Consider the following 19,193-nt stretch of genomic DNA (forward strand, 5'->3'; position numbering starts at 1 on the left):
GGCCTGCTTCTTCTTCTCCTTCTGCAGCTACCCCTCACCCCCGCCCCGCCACTCATGTTCTCCCTCTCTCTTTCTCTCAAATAAGTAACATCCTTAAAAAGCAAACAAAAAACAAAAATAAAAACAAAACAAAACAAAAACTCTTCAGAAGCAGAGGAGACCAGGAAAGATTTGTGGGAAGAGAGAGCATCTAACCTGGGTTTTGAAGTACCTATGAGCATTTATTTACTGGTGTCAGAAAGGATGGAACACAAAGTCCAAAGCACAGAAGCACGAAGTGAGTTACAGTTAGTCTGGGCTCCTGAGAAGTGGGATGTTGTCTGACGACATATGTTTGCTAGCGTCTGACTCCTACACTGAGTCCATCTTTTCAAGTTTGGCTGTTACTAGTTTATTGCTTCATTTCTCTCCACACACAGCTCTCTGCCTTTTCTCCTTTCCCACCTCGTATAATTCTCCTCCCTTCTTGCCTTCCTTTTATGGAAATTTCTTTCCCCCCCGCATTAGGCCCTGGATTTAATTTAGCTAGAGCAGACTGTAGTAATAACGTTTCTGTACATTTGCCCAGAGGCCTTCGGTTAATGGGTGCATTCTTTACAGACCAATAAACAGAAGAAGAGAGTCAGCGTGCCGTGCTGTCTTGCATGTCTGCCTCCCTTCTGTTTCCTTGCACTTTACCCATGAACTGGACACCCTTTTGGAAAACAACACTTTTCCTAGGTAACCCAAACGTTTCCTTGCCAGCATGGAGTGGCTTCTGCACCTGCTGGTCAGTATCTTGGTGCACCTTCCTGCTGCTGGAGAACCTGCTCTCCACCCCCAGAGATCAGCCTGTGTTAGATAGCAGCACAGACTGCTACCCCAGAAGTCCTTCCCCAGTGTCAGTGAGAACCTCAGAAAATTATAGCCTCGGGGCTCTGGATGGCCGATGCTTATTTTTGACTATTGGTGACAATCGCGACGCCGTGTACTTCAATGATAAACTGATATCGGAATAGAAAAGAGGCTCACCAAATCACCTTGAGAAAAGGAACTCTGAGGTTCTCCAAACCCGAGGTTCTAAGCCTAGGCTCTGAAAACAGAAGGGGAACAATGCAAGAGGAAAGGGGCCACCACAACCTCAAGGAAGAAAAAAAAATTCATCAGACTACTTTAAAATGAACTGTGTTCTTGAATGCCCATAAGCCCAGCATGAACAGATGATGATGGTCTCTACTTTCCCCCACTCCGTGTTTACTGGATTTCCTCTACTTTCCTTCTAAGCCGCTGCTGCCTGCCCTCTCCCTGTGCCTTATACTATGAACATTCTGTTCCATTTTCACTGCCCCAACTCCAGACTCCCTCCTATGACCTCAGGAGAGCACCCCCTCCTATTGCCTGGGGAGGTTTTCCTATGCTATGGTGTCAAGTTGGGCCAGCACGTTGAGGTCATTGCTGTCCCTGCCAAATGACTGGCCCGAGTTCAGTTTGTCCATCTGTCTGAGCTTCATGGAAAACATGATTGTTGCTCTAAGCTCGCTATTATATGTCCAGCCTTAGTTCTGCTTCACATCTGGCTTTTTTTGTTTCTTTCCCCACCCCCACCTCCCTGCCTTTTCTCTCCCTCTCATCAGACTAGAATCACATCTGTTTTTCCAGGATCTGCACTCTCACTGCCGAGCAGATGGGCGAAGAGCAAGTTCTCAGCCAGGCAGATGAGGAAGAGCTCAATCTGGTACTCAGCTCTGTTCTAGAGGCTGGCCAGAACCCACATATCTCAGAGATGGGCACGTATCTGTCCTTTGGAGGAACCAAAGGTGCTATTTCCTTATTTCTGATTATGTCCATTGCTCTGCCTTCCTCCCAACTAACTAGCTTCCTTCCTTCCTCTCTTTTCCTCCCTTCCTTCTCTTTGTTACTTTTTTTCCTTTTCTAATCTATACTCTGCGAACATGATCTGCTCTGTCTACCTGTATTCTCCTCTAATGTAGCTCCTCAGGGAGACAGACAATGTAGACTTAAGGAGCTCACACGGAATGAAACTTACACCCTAGTAAATGCACAGCAGCTCAACAATCCCTCAGATTTGCATTTCTGTAATTCAAATTTATTCCCTCCAAAGTGGAGACATTTTTACCAGCGTAGCCCCTCAGTCTCAATGAATAAGAACAAATACAAAGTCTTTAAAACTCCTGGATCACAGAAAGTGTCATCTACTTATGACATGATGTGGGGGAAAGTACTGTTGGAAAATAAGGCCAGAAAAGTGAGCTTGGCTCCCAGTTTTCTTTGGGCTTCTAATGGCCTTTTCTCCTGAAGATTCCAGAAACCAGGATTCTGAGCATAAATCTAAACAAAGTCAAAAGACAGAAGAAGACTAACATGTCTTCTCACAGAGCTCCTCCCCACTTCAAAAGGATTCAGATAGTACTATATTTTTCAACTTTTCCTAACAGCCAACCCTCCTCTTAGACAAAACTCATGTGGTGTCTGTGTGTGTTTGAATATGGAATAAATAGGATTCCCGGGGGTGGGGGAATCACATTCTTGAATGTGTGTGGGTCAAGAAAGAGAAAAAAGAGAAAGAGAGAAATATAGGAACATAAAGGAATTTGTTGGTGGTGAAGAGATGAATGCTGAAGAAGACAGCGAGACAGGAGGATGGAGAAGATTCAAACATGGAGGACGGACAGAGAAGGGCAGAAGAAGAAGGATGGCCGACCATCCAAAGATGAAAAGGAACCCAAGGCAGAAAGGGGCTGGGGACTAGGGACTGGGGCCAGGTTGCAAGAGGGAAAAGAAGCTCATGGAAGAAAGGCTTTTGCCAGCAGAAGCCCGGCCTCCCAGGGAACAGCAGCATCCCTCACTGGTGTGGTCATAACCTTTGGAATGAGGGTGTGAGTGACTGCAAAGCCCCAGCCCCCTTCTCATTCCCGCCTCATCACACTCCTCCAGCCTGGCTTTCTCTCTCTCTCTCTCTCTCTCTCCCCCTCGCTCTCCCTCATCTCATTGTTTCAGAGTAGGCCAAATTTGAAGTCCTTCCCAGGGAGTGGCCCTGTTCATCTTATTCTCCAGCCAAAGTAGAAACAGCGTGAGAAGGAGAGAGGCCCATTCGGCCGCCAAAGGACTCGGTGGACAGAGCAGAGGAAAAATACACAGTGAGTTGTTTGATTGTACAAAACCCTAGACAGACAGAGGGTGTGCGGGGTGAGAGTGTGTGTGTGTGTGTGTGTGTGTGTGTTGAAACTGAAAGGCCGGAGGGGGGCCGTGGGGAATGTCACTGACTTGGATTGAGTGAATACCCCATTTATCCTTGGAATTCAAGACGAGACACCAAGATAAGTGGATGATATTTAAAAGTCACGGATATCAAAATACTAGACACCGGGGGTGAAAGTGGCCACACACTGGGGGCAACCATGCACCATCGAGAGTATATAGTTTCCTCTGACTTGGCAGAAAAAAGGCATGAGAATGAGAGTGATGGTAAGTGATCAAAGAGAGAATTTGAGGGAGAAATGTTGGGTGAAAGAAAAGAGAAAAGGTTGGAGTTGCACAGGGGACCAGGGAAAGCCCTGGGCAGACAAAGAGACAGGGACCCTCCAGGCAGCCCTGCCTGGGCCTCAGATGCTGATGTGTCCTGAACATCACAGCTTCTCCTCTCCCAACACCACTCTCAGATATGCTGCTCTTGGGACCCAAGGTGCTGCTGTTCCTCACTGCCCTCCTCATCCCCTCTGGTGAGTCCCTCCCTTCAATCTTTTCTCCAGCTCCTGGGGGGAATGTGGAGCTGTAGGTTATGGGGTGGGATGGTGATGGGGACTGGCAGCAGTCGTTCTGGCTCCCGAGTTCTAGAACTAATATTCAAGAAAAGGGCAGATTTGTGTCTGACAAGCAGGGGCTGGGATGAGACCAGAGATGATCTCAGACTTGGGAAGTATGTGGAGGGTTATGAATATAAGATCCACACAAATGCTTATTAACCCCAAAAGAGGGTCACACACACACATCAATGTACCGGTCAACAGAGGAAAGAGAAGCTGACACGCCAATGTATTTGCAAACATACGGAGACAGCTAATAAGAAACAGTTAATAAGAAACGGGACCAAATTCAGTGCGTGAAGGGGCACAGTGGGAATATATACACTCACACCTACCCACACTAGCTCCGGCACACACACACATGCATTCACATGCACACAAACGTGCCAAGCTATGCGCTAAAGAAAAGCTATCACAGATGTCACAGAACAGAGCTGAAAGATTGGCCATGGAAAGGGAATCTTGGCACCTTGAAGAAATCCTGCTCTATTTTCTCATGCTGCCAGGTCCACACTGTCAGAAAATTACTTTGTGCCTTGTTCATAGTGTAGTTCGGACTATGGCTGTGGGGTTAGGACAGGACACTTCAGAAAGGCAGTTAGCCCCGACTGCTGAACAGGATCTGACTCCTGCTAGGGAATGAGGGCAAGAGGGCATCCCATGTCAGGGCTTGGCAAAGCAGGGCTTTATTCTCAGGAATGTATTTTTCTTGAGGGTTTCCATGTCAGCACTAATGGTCTGAGTGATTTTGTACTGAACTATACAGAAATAGAATGCAGAAAAATAAAGTACAACCATTTCCCATCATTTTTTGATTCATCCTATAAAAGCTTGATGGGGTGTAGAGCTGGAGTCATTTATCTCTCTTCTCTGTCCTTTGGTACAGATTGGACACCACTAGGAGTCCGTGGTCAACGAGGAGGTAGGTAAACCTTTGGAACTGGACTCTTCTGTGTTTTGAGTATATATTTACGGAATCTCTACCCCCAGTGTGGGTTTGAACACAAGACCCCGTGATTCAAGAGTAATATGCTCTTCCAGCTGAGTCAGTCATGTGCCCTATCTGCTGGGGATATAAGAATAATGCAGATGAATGGTCAGAGTTAAAGCATCTATGATATAACAGAGAATCACATTGCCTAAGTATGGAAAATCGGATTCAGCTCACCAGTTTCCACAACCCTGTTATCCTGTTCATCAAAGTTCCTTGCCTTTATTTTTTTTTTTAAGATTTTATTTATTTATTTGACAGAAAGAGACACAGCAAGAGTGGAAACACAAGGAAGGGGAGTGGGAGAAGAAGAAGCAGGCTTCCCACCCAGCAGAAAGCCTGATATGGGACTCGATCCCAGGATTCGGGATCATGACCCGAGCTGAAGGGAGATGCTGTACAACTGAGCCACCCAGGAGCCACAAACCTTCTTACTTTTTATTTATTTATTTATTTAAAATATCATTGTATATACTATTTTTTTAAAAGATTTTATTTATTTATTTGACAGAGAGAAATTACAAGTACACTGAGAGGCAGGCAGAGAGAGAGAGAGAGAGAGAGAAGGAAGCAGGCTCCCTGCTGATCAGAGAGCCCGATGCGGGACTTGATCCCAGGACCCTGAGATCATGACCTGAGCCGAAGGCAGCGGCTTAACCCACTGAGCCACCCAGGCGCCCCCCTTCTTACTTTTTAACAAGTGAAATACCTTGCCTAAATCCTCCTCTATACCCATCTCTTGTTTCCTCTCTCCTATATGTAGCTCTTATCTCACTGAGAAAACCCTACTAATCTTAACAGCTTTTTCCTATCCATGTAGCAACAGAGAAACTAACATGCAGACAGAATAAAAAGTCATCTCAGTACTACAGCGAAATTCTGGCACTAATGGCAGAAACCAAAAGTTTTGGTTTCCAAGTGGCCACTTCCTACAGCTTGATGATGGAAACTCCAATCAAACATCTCCACTCTGCCTCTAGACATTCAACATTATTACAATTTATCTCTTACTTTTCCCAACTCCTGAGAACGCAGCAGTATGTAACCCATTAATGGACCATAAAATCAAATTAGCAGATCACAATGGGTAATTTTTAATGAATTAGTACAGACTAAAATAAAAGCGGGGTACATTGCAAGAACATTTCCAGAGTAAAGCATTATCTTTTTAAACTCATTTCAGTTCTCTATGTGTGCATTGGGGCACAATATAATTTCTTTCTGTACATCGTGGTACAGAAGATAAAAATAAAGAAACACAACTTTTTTTTTTTAAATCTGTTTCAGGTAAAGAATTCTGAATCCCAAATTTTCTGAGCCTTCAGAGTTCAGCATTAGCAAAGAACTTTTGCATTCATTCTCTGGGCTGGTTAAAGTCTAGTCCTTGTCTACAAGTTTGGGGTGCTTTTCTAGAAGAAATATGATATGATTAAAATGCTTACTTAAGGGGCACCTGGGTGGCTTGGTAGGTTAAAGCCTCTGCCTTCCACTCGGGTCATAATCCCTGGGTCCTGGGATGGAGCTCTCTGCTCAGCGGGGAGCCTGTTTCTTCCTTTCTCTCTGCCTATCTCTCTGCCTACTTGTGATTTCTGTCAAATAAATTAAATCTTAAAAAAAAAAAAAATGCTTACTTAAGGGGCACCTGAGTGGCTCAATAGGTTAAGCATTTGCCTTCGGCTAGGGTCATGAGCCCAGGGTCCTGGGGTTGAGCCCCGTGTGGGCTCTCTGTTCAGTGGGGAGTCTGCTTCTCCCTCTCCTTCTGCTGCTGTTCCCCCTGCTTGTGCTCTCTCTCTCCCCATCAAATAAGTAAAGCATTTAAAAATAAATATAAAATAAAATGTTTATTTAAGGGGCTCCTGGGTGACTCAGTCAGTTAAGTGTCTGCCTTTGGCTCAGGTCATGATCCGGGGGTCCTGGGATAGAGCCTGCATGGGACTCTGCCTCACAGGGGAGCCTCCTCCTCCCTCTGCCTGCTGCTATCCCTTCCCATGCCCCCCCCCCCCCCGCCCGCCGCTTGAGCCATGCTTTCTGTCCCTAATAAATAAAATCTTTTTTAAAAATTGCCTACATAGGGGAAGGCTCGGTAGCTCAGGGGTTAGAGCACTGGTCTTGTAAAAATTGCCTACTTAAGGGGTGCCTGGGTGGCTCAGTCGTTAAGGGTCTGCCTTCAGCTCAGGTCATGATCCCAGGGTCTTGGGATCGAGACCCACATCAGGCTGTCTGCGGGGCAGGAAGCCGGCTTCTCCCTCTCCCACTCCCCCTGCTTGTGTTTCTGCTCTCCCTGTATCTCTCTCTGTCAAATAAATAAATAAAATCTTTTAAAAAATTGCCTACTTGGGATTTCTTTTCAGAGAACATGAATCCTAGATAAGCATTTATGCGGTGGTAGCTCACGGGAAAGATGGATAATCTGAGGAATACACCAAAAACCAGTACTCCATCCAGAAATTCTGAGGTGACGGCAAGGACTCATTCTTAACCCCTCTGCTCACCCACCGGTTCACTTGCATATCTGTGAGCGACTGGACTGGAATGCAGATAGAAAAGGAACTGGCGGCATTTAGCTACACCCTGGAAAGGCTCCACTCCGCTCTTAAGGGTTTTTGGAAGGACTCGCGCTAGGGGTTTTTCAAACGTCCTAGGGATTGGAACAGACTTCGATTTCTTTTACCAAAATTTCATCTGAAATACGAAAGCTAATGCTGAGTGTTAACTATAAAAGGGCTCTTTTGTCAGATCTGATGACTTTCTACCTGGAATTTTTTTAAAAAGAGGATTATGTAAGCAGCGGGGGAAATTGCTTCAGAACGCATTATTTGCGTTTTGCCTCTGCCACAGTGGTCAATAGCTCTGGCATGCTTTATAAAAACGCTATTTTCTCCAGACAAAACGTAGCATTTAGACGCTGAAGTTGTAAGGAAAAAGTCAAAGCAAACAATTTGCTGACCCCTAGTGGGCAAACTAGATTATGACGATAAGTCATCTGCAAGAAAGAGTAATTATAGATGGGATATTTAAATAATTAGGTGTTAACATTGCGTTGTTATTTTGCTTTTTAAAGTTGAGACGATTTGGGGCGCCTGGGTGGCTCAGGGGGTTGGGCCTCTGCCTTTGGCTTAGGTCATGATCTCAGGGTCCTGGGATGGAGCCCTGTGTCGTGGGGCTCTTTGTTCAGCGGGGAGCCTGCTTCCCTCCTCGGCTCACTGCCTGCCTCTCTGCCTACTTGTGCTCTTTTTCTCTGCCAAATAAATTAATAAAACCTTTAAAAAATAATAAAGTTGAGAGAATTTGTTTTAAGTAGTGCTGTTATTTATAGTTTCAGATACAGTTTTCTTAGCATATCCTAATAGATTCCACCTTAAGACCTGGACCATTTATTTTTTTATTTTTCCTACTGCCTTTACTTTCCAATGATTAACTGCAAGGTATTCTCTACAAACACACCCTCTCTTCTCTCACCTCACTTCTTCTGAGCATCGGAAAATCATCCACAGAGTGCCTGGGTGGCTCAATGGGTTAAAGCCTCTGCCTTCGACTCAGGTCATCATCCTAGGGTTCTGGGATCAAGCCCTGAATAGGGCTCTCTGCTCAGCAGGGAGCCTGCCTCCTCCTCTCCCTGACTGCCTCTCTGCCTACTTGTGATCTCTGTCTGTCAAATAAATAAATAAAGAAAGAAAGAAAGAAAGAAAGAAAGAAAAGAAAATCATCCACATTGCCTTGGGTGAGCATACTTGTATGTAAACATATCAGCAAACTGATATCCAATTATTTCAAACCTGTAATTATCGGAATCAGTGTCTTTGGTAAAGACAATTTGCACGTAAATTAAGTATTGCAAAGAGATCATCAATCCGTTGTACTTGCAACAAGCTGTATAACCTTGGGTAAATTATTTACTTGTTGGGTGCTCAAATTTTATCCTCTGTAAAAACAGATTTTTTAAGTAGTGCCTGGCACCTAGTAAACCCAAATTAGCTATTACATTATTATCTGATAGGACAATGAAATATGTTATTCTTCTATTCCTAAACTTAGGGGATGCCTGTGGAGGATTATCTGATGGGCATGGGAGACAAAGGGAAAAGGATATTCTGGGCTAGGACTGTATGTGTATATTCATGGAAGTGGGAAACTGACATTTGTTTGGTTTGTGGGGAAAGGACTTGGGTGGAGAAACAAACAACGAAAAACAATTGTGGGATACTCACTGTGCATTGGCAACTGTGCTAGACAGATTTCACTTACTGCGAGTGCAAGAATGGGAGGGGGACAGGGAATGCTCAGAAAGTGTTTTCTGGGGGCCCCTGGGTGGCTCAGTTGGTTAAGCATGTGCCTTCAGCTCAGGTCATGGTCCCGGGGTGCTGGGATCAAGTCCTAGGTAGAGGCTCCCTGCTCAGTGAGAAGTCTGCTTCTCCCTCTCCCTCTGCCCCTCCCCACTGCTCATGGTTTTTTTTTTTTCTCTATCTCAAATAAATGAAATCATTTTTTAAAATATTTTATTTATTTATTTGACAGAGAGAGATCACAAGTTGGCAGAGAGGCAGGCAGGAAAAGGGGGGAAGCAGCCTCCCTGCTGAGCACAGAGCCTGATGCGGGGCTCATTCCAGGACCCTGAGATTAGGACCTGAACTGAAGGCAGAGGCTTAACCCACTGAGCCACCCAAGCGCCCTGCAAATAAATAAAATCTTCAAAAATTACTTTAATTAAAAATAAATGTTTCCTGCTTTTTTTCTTTATTCAGATGATGTGACTCCAGTGACTCTAGAGACATTCACAGAAGATCCTAGTAAGCTACCCTTTTTCTTTGTTTTCATCCTGGGAACAGAAGGATTGAGGATGATATCTGTACAATGATAAATGAGGCATAGAAAAGAGGTCAGTGGGCACTCTGAGCTCATGCAGACCCAAGTGTCTGTCTTAGATACCCCTGATGCTGTGAGGATATGGCCCAGGAGCCCACATCCTTTCATTTCGATCTTTCTTGCCTCCTTTTAGATCAACCCTTTTTGCTGCTTCTCTTTCCCACTTTTTCTGCCTGTGTTTTTTAATATATTTTTTTAAAGATTTGTTTATTTGACAGAGAGAGAGATCACAAGTAGGCAGAGAGACAGGCAGAGAGAGAGGGGAAGCAGGCTCACTGATGAGCGGAGAGCCCCATGCGGGACTCAGTCCCAGAACCCTGAGATCATGACCTGAGCTAAAGGCAGAGGCTTAACCCACTGAGCCACCCAAGTGCCCTGCCTGTGTGTTTTTATTTCCTGTGCTGTGTCTTTGCAGATCTGGTGAATGAGCCCTCTACAGATGAAACAGGTAAGTCTTACTACTGCTTTTAAAATGGCTTGAGTCTTGTTAATATCCACAATATATTCCAGCTTTTGAATTAGTCCTGTATTTTTGTCTAAGAAAGGAATAGAGGGATTGGGGGTGTTTTGTTCAGTGACAGTGGGATAATGGGAAGGAGTCCCCCAGTCCTCTAAAAAGATGAAACAAAGTGGATGATTACCTAAAACAAGGCATGTATTATAAACTATAATGTCAGTAGGCCAAATATTCTTCAAAAAATTTCACAATTACTTCAATTAGCCCTAATCCTAATCCCTTGGATATAACACACAAACCCAGCCACAGCCTTGACTTTGCCCCAATACCTCCATTCTCCCTTTTTCTCAATCTTTTTTTTTTTTTAATGGGGGGAGGGGCAGAGAGAAAATCCGAAGCAGGTTCCAGGCCCAGTGCAGAGCCCAAGCTGCAGTTTGATCTCAAGACCCTGAGATCATGACCTGAGCTGAAACCAAGAGTCAGACACTCAACCGACTGAGCCACCCAGGCACCCCTCCATTCTTCCTTTTTCTCCTCTGCCTTCCCCCTTGCCAGTTCAAAGCCCTCCTCACACCTGCTGTTTTGTGCCTTTTCAGTTCTGGCTGATATCGAGCCTTCCACAGATGACCTGGGTGAGTTCAGATGGGGATCCCAGGGCCACTGGGGCCATTCTGGGCTTTCCCCAGAGCCCATTCTGGAAGGCAGTACAGCTGGTGAAGGATCCGAAATAGACGCGACTACAGTTCAATGAGCACATTCTTCCAACAGTTCAATTTAGATGAATGGCATTTTTGATCCCGTAACATGCAGGGATTGTGCTGGCTGTTTGATGTACAAAACACCAATATGCGATCTTTTCCTCAGAGTTTCCGAGCCTGGGTGGGTAAAGGCAAGACAAATATATAAACAGTCAATGTTTGGGAAGCTAAAGGGAAACTTCCTCAAAGTAACGGTTGAACTGATTCTTGAAAGAAGAACTGGAGCCAGCCAGGCAGTCAAAGAAGGAACAGTATGTTCCAAGATTTGAACACAAAATAGAGCTTGGCACATTGAAGAAACATTTTTTTAAAACAATTAGGGCAAAACCTACAAGAAACAAGGGGTAGGATGTGGGAAAAGGAGACAGAAACTAGATTTTGAAGAAATAGTTATCGCAAACTTACTACTGAGTATCAGGAATATAAAGATGAACAAAACTGATTTTCTTTTACTTGGTATTTTTTTTTTGTCTACTACACAAGATAAACAAATGTGTAACTTTATTTAATTTCACAAAAGGCCATAATCAGGATAAGCAACAGAAGGAATAGAAGACTAAGAGAGTCCTTGAGTATAGTCAGTGCCGGGGCTTAGGAAAGGGTTCTGTGGAGGACACACTGATTAAGTGGCTTCTAGAATGACAACTGAAAGTGAATCGAGTAATTAGAGAGAAGAGCTCTGGGGTGAAGGAAACACGATCCAAGAAAGGCTTAGGATGGAACTAAAAACCCATCAGAATAGTTTTAGACAAAGAAAGGTTCCCATCAGATTTGTGAATTGGAAATCCAGCCAGGATGCTATTGCACTAGTCCCAATAAAAGATGATGGCCTGAACTCACTGAGGTGGAGGCAGGGAGAATTAAGTGTGAGCTATGATAGGGGACTGTTGAGATGACGTCCAGTGTCCTGTTGGGTAGATGGTGGGACCGTTCACTGAAGAGCATGTTGAATTGGTGAAGGGTAAGTAGGACAGTTTAAGACATGTTAGATTTGAAGGATCTTTGAAAAATCGACAAACTCTTCCATAAAATGGCAGGTGGCTTTATAGGTTGGGAGCTTGAAAGAGATCTGGGCTGGAAGTAGAAGTCTGAGATTTCTCAGCATGTAAGTCTGCCATTGAAACCAGGGAATAGATGAGATCATGTAGCATTCTTCCCATAGTATTCTATCTACCAGCAACTCTTCCAATGGCATTTTGACACATAAATCCCATGGTTAGTGTCTTCCCAAGACTCATCTTACTCCTATTATTCATTCTACAAGTTAGGCTTGTATTTAACTTGACCTTAGATTAGGTTTGGCTATGGCTGTGACCTTTGCTATTCTTTGCTGAATAACTTTTATCTGAGAGAACCCTCGATGATGTATTTGATTTACAGAGAAGAAATTTTCTTTTATGAGTAAGAGCTTCTACAGGGTAACAATCTTTTCTCTCCTTAGCTGTAGGATAAAGCTCTTCTGGGCATAGGGATCCTTGCATGGTGTCTCCACTAAATGTGCTTTTGGTCAACAAAACAAAGATACATTTTCAATTCTAGAAGAGGAGAAAGGCAAAATCAGATTTCCCATCCTAACTTCTAAATCTTTCCAGTTTTGTGGAACAGTACAGCCCACTGTGGGTTTTCTGTTAGAAGTTGCTAAAAGCACTATCAACTCCTTTGGTTTTTTATTTATAAGTGAGGTAACATGACAGTTGCAGAAGTAGTGACTTCTAGAACTGGTAATAACTGAGTAAAATTTCTCTCTTCCAGCTTCTCCTGCTGATAAAAATACCACAACAGGTATGAATGTCTTTTGCACATCTTTTTCTTCAGCTTTCTTCTCAGGGATTCATACCTCCTTGCTCTTTGGAGGATACTTGATATACCTTCTAGCTTGCTTCCAGTTCTTTCTCAAGGAGTATTTTTAGTGTCCTTCATTTCTACTTTTTTTTTTTTTTAATAAAGTCTTATCCTCAAGCTCATGGGAAAAAGATGGGACCATTGTTGGATGGTCCTGAAAGATTCCTCTTCCTAAGCTGCCTTTGGACTTTCTGTGGTGGTTAATGAGTTAGGAAGTGACAGCAAGGACTCAGTATTACTCTGGTTGCCATGCCCAAAGTTGCTCTCTCTAGTGTACTGATGATTCTGATGTGCATCTAGGATTGGTAACTACTAAAACAGAAACTGTGGCCCCCCTAAGAATTCTGATTCTTTAGAATGGGGTTAAAAGCATCTCAGTTTATATTTCATATGGCCACCTGGATAACCCTAGAAAGACTTTCCTAGAAGAACCCTGAGATTATTTTATCTACTTTTGCTTCCAGGTAGGAAAGCACCTAAATTTTATTTCAGCCAATTTTCTACCATTCTCTTTTGGCCAATAGGGAGGGCATTCCCCCAACTTGTAATAATCCTGTGTAGAGATCACTTCGTATTTTTTCCCCCCATTCTGTCTACCTTCTTCCGTCTCTTGAATCCTTTGTGGATCCCTGTTTTCTCTGCTGGACTTCTTCAGACTGCCGGGATGAAAAATTTGCCTGCACGAGACTCTACTCTGTGCATCGGCCAGTTAAACAATGCATTCATCAGTTATGTTTCACAAGGTAAGGGGTCCCAGGACAGGTAGAAAGCATCATCCATGGTAGTGGTTTCATGTCCGTAACTGCTTAATGAACACCCACTCTGGGGTTTCACTTTTTGGAAGCTAGAAGGAGTTTTTAACATGATCCTTAGCTATTCCTGCTGGTGCCAGATAGAACCCGGAATCTGAACTGAGGTATATGGAGAACAGATTGACCAGTATGACTAGATGCTAGAAGGCTAGTGAGATGAGAGCTGGGGAAAAGATAGTCATGAGAGAAGTACTGGTACAGTGAAATCTAGTACCTCACGGAAAAAGGCTGAAGCGAAAGATCCAATAGCGGGGAGGAGTATTCAACTTAACTCTAGGTGGGAGTGTGCAAAGTATCACTAAGAAGAATAATTAATACCATTCCATCCCCTGCATTCCTCTGGGAGGGAAGAAAAAGCAGTCCAGAAAAATTAAGGAAATCCAGAGTGGAGGAGAACAGTTAGGGAGAGTGGGGAATACAGAAGTTGAGCAGGCAACCTTGGCCTAGGCTAGTTCTCCCTCCCAATGCTCTTTTCTATCTACTTTCCTAATCATGTTACTGGGACTCTGGCAGTTTACGACGTATGTACATCATCAACAATGAGATCTGCTCTCGTCTTGTCTGTAAAGAACACGAAGTTATGAAAGGTAAGATGATGGCTGGGTGTCAGTGGGAGGGGCAGTTATGAGAGAGAGGAGTAGAAACATGGTCCTAATGGTTCCAAGGTCTGGCTTCTGAGGAGGGCTTTAGGCCACCTCCTTAACCCCCATCAACTCCCTGGTTTGCCAAGTTATGCTAAATAAGCAATCTAAGTAAAGAAGTATGCTTAATATGTAAGAAAACGGTGCTTGGGTCTCTTTCCAGCTAGGTTGTAACCCCCACCTTCTCCTACACATAGAGCTTTCTGAAGCCCTAGCTGCTATGAAGCTCACTGGGGTTCAAGGTGAAAAGCACAAGTCAGGGCCAGCTGGCTGGCTCAGTCTGGAAAGCATGCAACTCTTGTTCTTGGGGTCATGAGTTTGAGTCACTCATTAGGTATAGAGATTACAAAAAAAAAAAAAAAAGAAAGAAAGAAAACTTAAAAAAAAAAAAATGCCAAGTCAGCCATTACAAATAGTAGATTAAGAATTGGCAGCCATGTTCATAAAGGAACAACTTTGTAAAAAAAAAAAAATCTACTAATTTGGAGACACTGATGTTTGTATAGAGCCTATAAGTAAATAATAATAAAAATAAACCAGATTGGACATTTTGAAGTTGGCAACATTTTAAACAGTCTGCCAATTCCAAGAACCATTGAAATTACTTATTGTGAAAATTTAGAAATAAATGAGGGTAGAACAACTTTAAAAAAGAAAAACAAGATTACAAGAGTCCAAAGTGTGTGGTTATAAACCATGCATTGTGGGAATAAAGATACTTCTCACCTTCCCTATGGCCAGCCCCGAACGCTAAGTGTGGTTGGTGAAGGCACCACAGACACAGCCCCTTCTGACTCAGCAGCCCATCCTGCACTGAGCTTCTGAGTAAGAGCTGTAGTTAACTTCGCAGAAGGAAACTTATTACTTGCCCCCACTGGCCTTGTGCAAGCACCTGCAAGGGAAGCACCTTGAGACTGAGGGATGAGTACTTTGGACTCTAGGCACTTTCAAATGTCTCAGGGGATTTACTAAAATTAGCTATTTGCACGTAGTAAACAGATAGTCAATGACTGAATCTCATGGTTTTTGCTATTAATAAATCCATGATTATAAGAACTGGGAGCTAGGCGTCCAGAGGAACCTAAAATTTACCTGCCACCTGGGCTAGGTACTTTGCACATATTATTTCATTTTAATACTCACAACTACACTGTGGAGGCTGGTATTTAATGCTTATTATCCTGGAAGGGATAGTGTGATTCAACAAAGTTAAGGAAATTTCTAGTAAGTAATAAATAACAGTAAGCTGCACATCTGGGGTTGTAGCCCAGATCTAGTTCTCTTCAGTCTTTCACTACAGAACCCTACGGCCCTCTATCTCTTAACATGGAAGCCCTTGTTACCTATTTTGCATTCCCAACCCATTATGCTCTGCTTCTCTTCTAGATGAACTTTGCCGTCAAATGGCTGGTTTACCCCCAAGACGACTCCGTCGCTCCCACTACTTCCGACTTCCACCCTGTGAAAATGTGAATTTGCAGAGACCCAGCGGTCTGTGATCACCAAGGAAGAGGAAAGAATAATGTGTGGGTGGGAGGAAGAGAATGCCCTAACAAGAGGGAACTCCTTCTTGTCCAACCATTGTCCGCTAACCCATAGACATTAGTATTTCTTAAGCCAATCCCTTTGCAGTGCCTAGCTTTTGCCTCCATTCTCTGACTGATAACACAGTCTGTATTATTGCATGGTTTTGCTGTTTCTCAATATCATAGATGTAGATTAATGATAACCATGTGGCTTATATACAAACACCCTACACACAATTTCAAAGGAAAATAAACTTTAGGTTAATATTGACCGTCGGATCTGTCTGAACTAGATCTTAGGGAGGAAGAAGCTGTTGCTGTCCATTTTGGCTGGCCTTAGAACTCCATTTTTTTTTTTTTAAACATTTTCAAGAGCTTCCTAGATTAACATGTCATTCATTTACATAGACTTTTTTACTCTTATTTTAACTATTTTGCTGGATTTGCCTGCTTGGATTTTTTCAGAAGAGTCATGGTAATTTTTGTAGTCCTAGAGAATTCTCCAGAACGCAGAGCTACACAATCCTACTGGCAACACATAAAGACCCAAGATGAGGTCTGCTGCGTTCAGAGGCCAAGGAAAAAGAGAGAGGAGTAGGCTATGTATGGAACTGGGACTCATGGTTCCCTGTTCACTTTTTCATGTAGTTGTCCAACTGGCAGGCAGGGGTACAAAGTCTCATTTACTTGTTTTTGGTCATATGGCGGTTAGCCCACCCTCTCAAATTAGACATTTTAATGTGAAATAATTTCTGAGTTTGGTCAGGGTTTTCCTGATTTGTCGCTACTTCTTTCATCATCATCACTAGACAAAATCTGTAGAAATTACCATGCAAATGGACTCCAGAATAGCTTGATTTGGTGCTTAAGAAGAGCATTCAGACTTAAATTTTAATAGGCAGGCCAAGTTTGCCAAATGGTTTATAACAAAGAGTAATAAAACACAATATTTACACAACCTACATTTTTATGTTGGCTCTAACAGTAACCTGGTAAACCAGTAAACTAGGTTTAATTTCCCATCTTTAACACTACAAGGTTAGATTTATGTTGATTCTAAGGTATCTTTTCCTTCTGTGATTCTCAAGATTTAAGTGGATTATTCGTATTTCTTGAAGCCTAGATGCAGTCTAATTCATAGCCTTCATGTCTGCTTATAAGAGGAGAAATTTCATGTTAAGACAGTAGTCCACAACACAACAGAAAAAAAAATCCTATTACAGGTTACTGATTACACACTATAGATGCTTCTATTTGAATAACTTAATAACCTTCCAAAGAAGCCCACAAAAATCAATGGAAGTAAGACACTTTGAGGCAAGTTACACACTCAGAATTCCTCTCTGCTTGGTAGGGTTGACTTCTTTTCCTCTTGAAAGAAAACTATGTAAATGAGCATCAGATTTTGCTGTTAAGAAACAATTTAGTTTAATGGGATTTGCACAACTGATTAAAGAGAAATGCTAGGAAAAGACCCAAAGCATGTAATCTCTGCTCTATAGCCTCTAAAAGTAAATATCCTCATATATAAATAGACTTATTAAGTGGATATTATACCCACTGTAGAGAAATCTCAACAGGCACAGAATTTCCAAGAATCATTTAAGAATCTCACCATGAACATGACCCTCCTACCATATATTGAATGAGGTGGCATTCCCACCACAAAGCACCTCAATCCCAGTATTGAGTATATTGCAAATTAAACATTTTAAAATAAGTTTTTCTTTATTCCTTTTCTGGATGAGTGGTTTTGTATTTGTTTGTTTCTTTTTCTCATATGTTTAAAATGACAGGAATTTGTGCCTTTTTTAAAAGATTTTATTTATTTAGGTGCCTTGTTAGCACAATAGGTAGTGCTTCAGTCTCAAAGATTTTATTTATTTATATGTTTATTTATTTGAAAGAGAGAGAATGAGAGAGAGAGAGAGAGAGAAAGAGGATGAGAGGGGAGAGGTCAGAGGGAGAAGCAGACTCCCCACTGAGCAGGGAGCCCAATGCTGGACTTGATCCTGGGCTTCCAGGATCATGACCTGAGCCGAAGGCAGATGCTTAACCAACTGAGCCACCCAGGCGCTCCACAAATTTGTGATTTTTAAAAATTTTTTTAAAAGATTTTATTTCTTTATTTAACAGAGAGAGAGAGATCACAAGTGGGTAGATAGGCAGGCGGGAGCGGGGGTGGGGTGGGCAGAGAGCAGAGAGCCCGATGCAGGGCTTGATCCCAGGATCCTGAAATCATGACCTGAGCTGAAGGCACCCAGGCACCCTGCTTTTTTAATTTTTAAACAATTTTCTTGGGGCGCCTAGGTGGCTCAGTCATTAAGTGTCTGCTTTCGGCTCAGGTCATGATCCCAGAGTCTTGGATTCAAGCCCCACACCAGGCTCCCTGCTCAGCAGGAAACCTGATTTTCCCTCTCCCACTCCCCCGGCTTAGGTTCTCTCTCTCGTTTTGTCTCTCTCTATCAAATAAATAAATAAAATCTTTAAAAAACAAAAAATCTTTAAAAAACAATTTTTTATTTTTCAAGATTTATTCATTTATTTGAGAGGGAGAGAGAGTGCGTGAGAGGGGCGGGGTGGGGGCAGCAGAGGGAGAGGAACAAGCTAAGCTCAGAGCTGGATCTTACGACACTAAGATCACAGCCTGAATGAAATCAAGAGTCCATCCTCAACAGACGAAGCCACTCAGGCGCCCCAAGTTTTTTTTTTTTTTTTTTTTTTTTAATTTATTTACTTTAGAGAGAGAGCACGCAGAGTAGGGAGGGGCAGAGGGAGAGAGAATCGCAAGCTGACTCTGTGCTGCGTGAAGAGGCCAACTAGGGGCTCCATCTCACAACCCAGAGATCATGACTGGGGCCAAAAACAGAGTAGGAGTCTTAACCAACTGCATCACCCAGGTGCTTCTCTGCCAACTCCCCTGCCCCCTGCACCAATTTACGCTTTTATCCCACTTTGCAAAAGGAGCACCAGCATTGCTCTATCCCACTATTCTCTATTGTAACCTTCCTCACTCCACCATTTTGCCATCAGTTCTCCAACACACCACATTTACTCTCCTCCAGGAAATTCCTCAATTCATCAGAAAATGATTTTCCTTTTTTAACCCCTTTGGACCCAACAGTCGAGCTAGGTAAAGCTTCTTGATTTACCCTCGCTTCTCTTCTACTTGATCATTTTCCAGTGTTTTCCCATTTCTCGTTGTTCTTAGGTTCTCTACCTTTTTTATTCTTGATATGTAAACCAACATTTCTAATTTGCTTCCCATTCTTTCCTTATGCTTCTAAATTCTTATTTTCCACCACAACTTTCCCATGCGAACAGTTCCAGATCAGTTTCAAGAGGTTGATTTGGTCCTGTTTTTTTTTTTGTTTTTGTTTTTCAGCTTTATTTATTTTAGAAAGAAGGTGGCGAGGCAGTGGAGGGAAGGGCAGAGGGAGAGAATCCCAAGCTAACTCCCTGGTGGGCACGCAGCCCCATAGGGGGCTAGACTGGGGTGA

The 19,193-nt window shown here is 43.1% G+C and overlaps 1 protein-coding gene across 6 annotated transcripts; it reads left to right on the forward strand.

Annotated features, from left to right (window-relative positions):
• The first annotated feature begins 2,862 nt into the window (after positions 1 to 2,862).
• Positions 2,863 to 17,424, forward strand: MFAP5 (microfibril associated protein 5). 6 transcript variants are annotated; one of them, XM_013056096.2, is made up of 10 exons: positions 2,865 to 3,137; positions 3,633 to 3,719; positions 4,690 to 4,725; positions 9,537 to 9,581; positions 10,073 to 10,105; positions 10,711 to 10,746; positions 12,625 to 12,654; positions 13,370 to 13,457; positions 14,040 to 14,113; positions 15,554 to 17,424. In XM_013056096.2, exons 2-10 carry the CDS (start codon positions 3,662 to 3,664, stop codon positions 15,664 to 15,666), a joined length of 513 nt encoding a protein of 170 aa, XP_012911550.1. In that variant the 5' UTR covers positions 2,865 to 3,137; positions 3,633 to 3,661; the 3' UTR covers positions 15,667 to 17,424. The 6 variants fall into 6 exon arrangements, with proteins under 6 accessions (XP_044928920.1, XP_012911550.1, XP_044928919.1 ...); XM_004752503.3 differs by having other exon boundaries at positions 2,867 to 3,137; positions 3,660 to 3,719; XM_045072985.1 differs by lacking the exon at positions 9,537 to 9,581 and having other exon boundaries at positions 2,863 to 3,137.
• Positions 17,425 to 19,193: the final 1,769 nt, after the last annotated feature.

The sequence above is a fragment of the Mustela putorius genome, unplaced genomic scaffold, assembly GCF_011764305.1.
Source record: "Mustela putorius furo isolate JIRA1106 unplaced genomic scaffold, ASM1176430v1.1 tig00537227_pilon_pilon_pilon, whole genome shotgun sequence".
NCBI classification, from domain to species: Eukaryota; Metazoa; Chordata; class Mammalia; order Carnivora; family Mustelidae; genus Mustela; species Mustela putorius.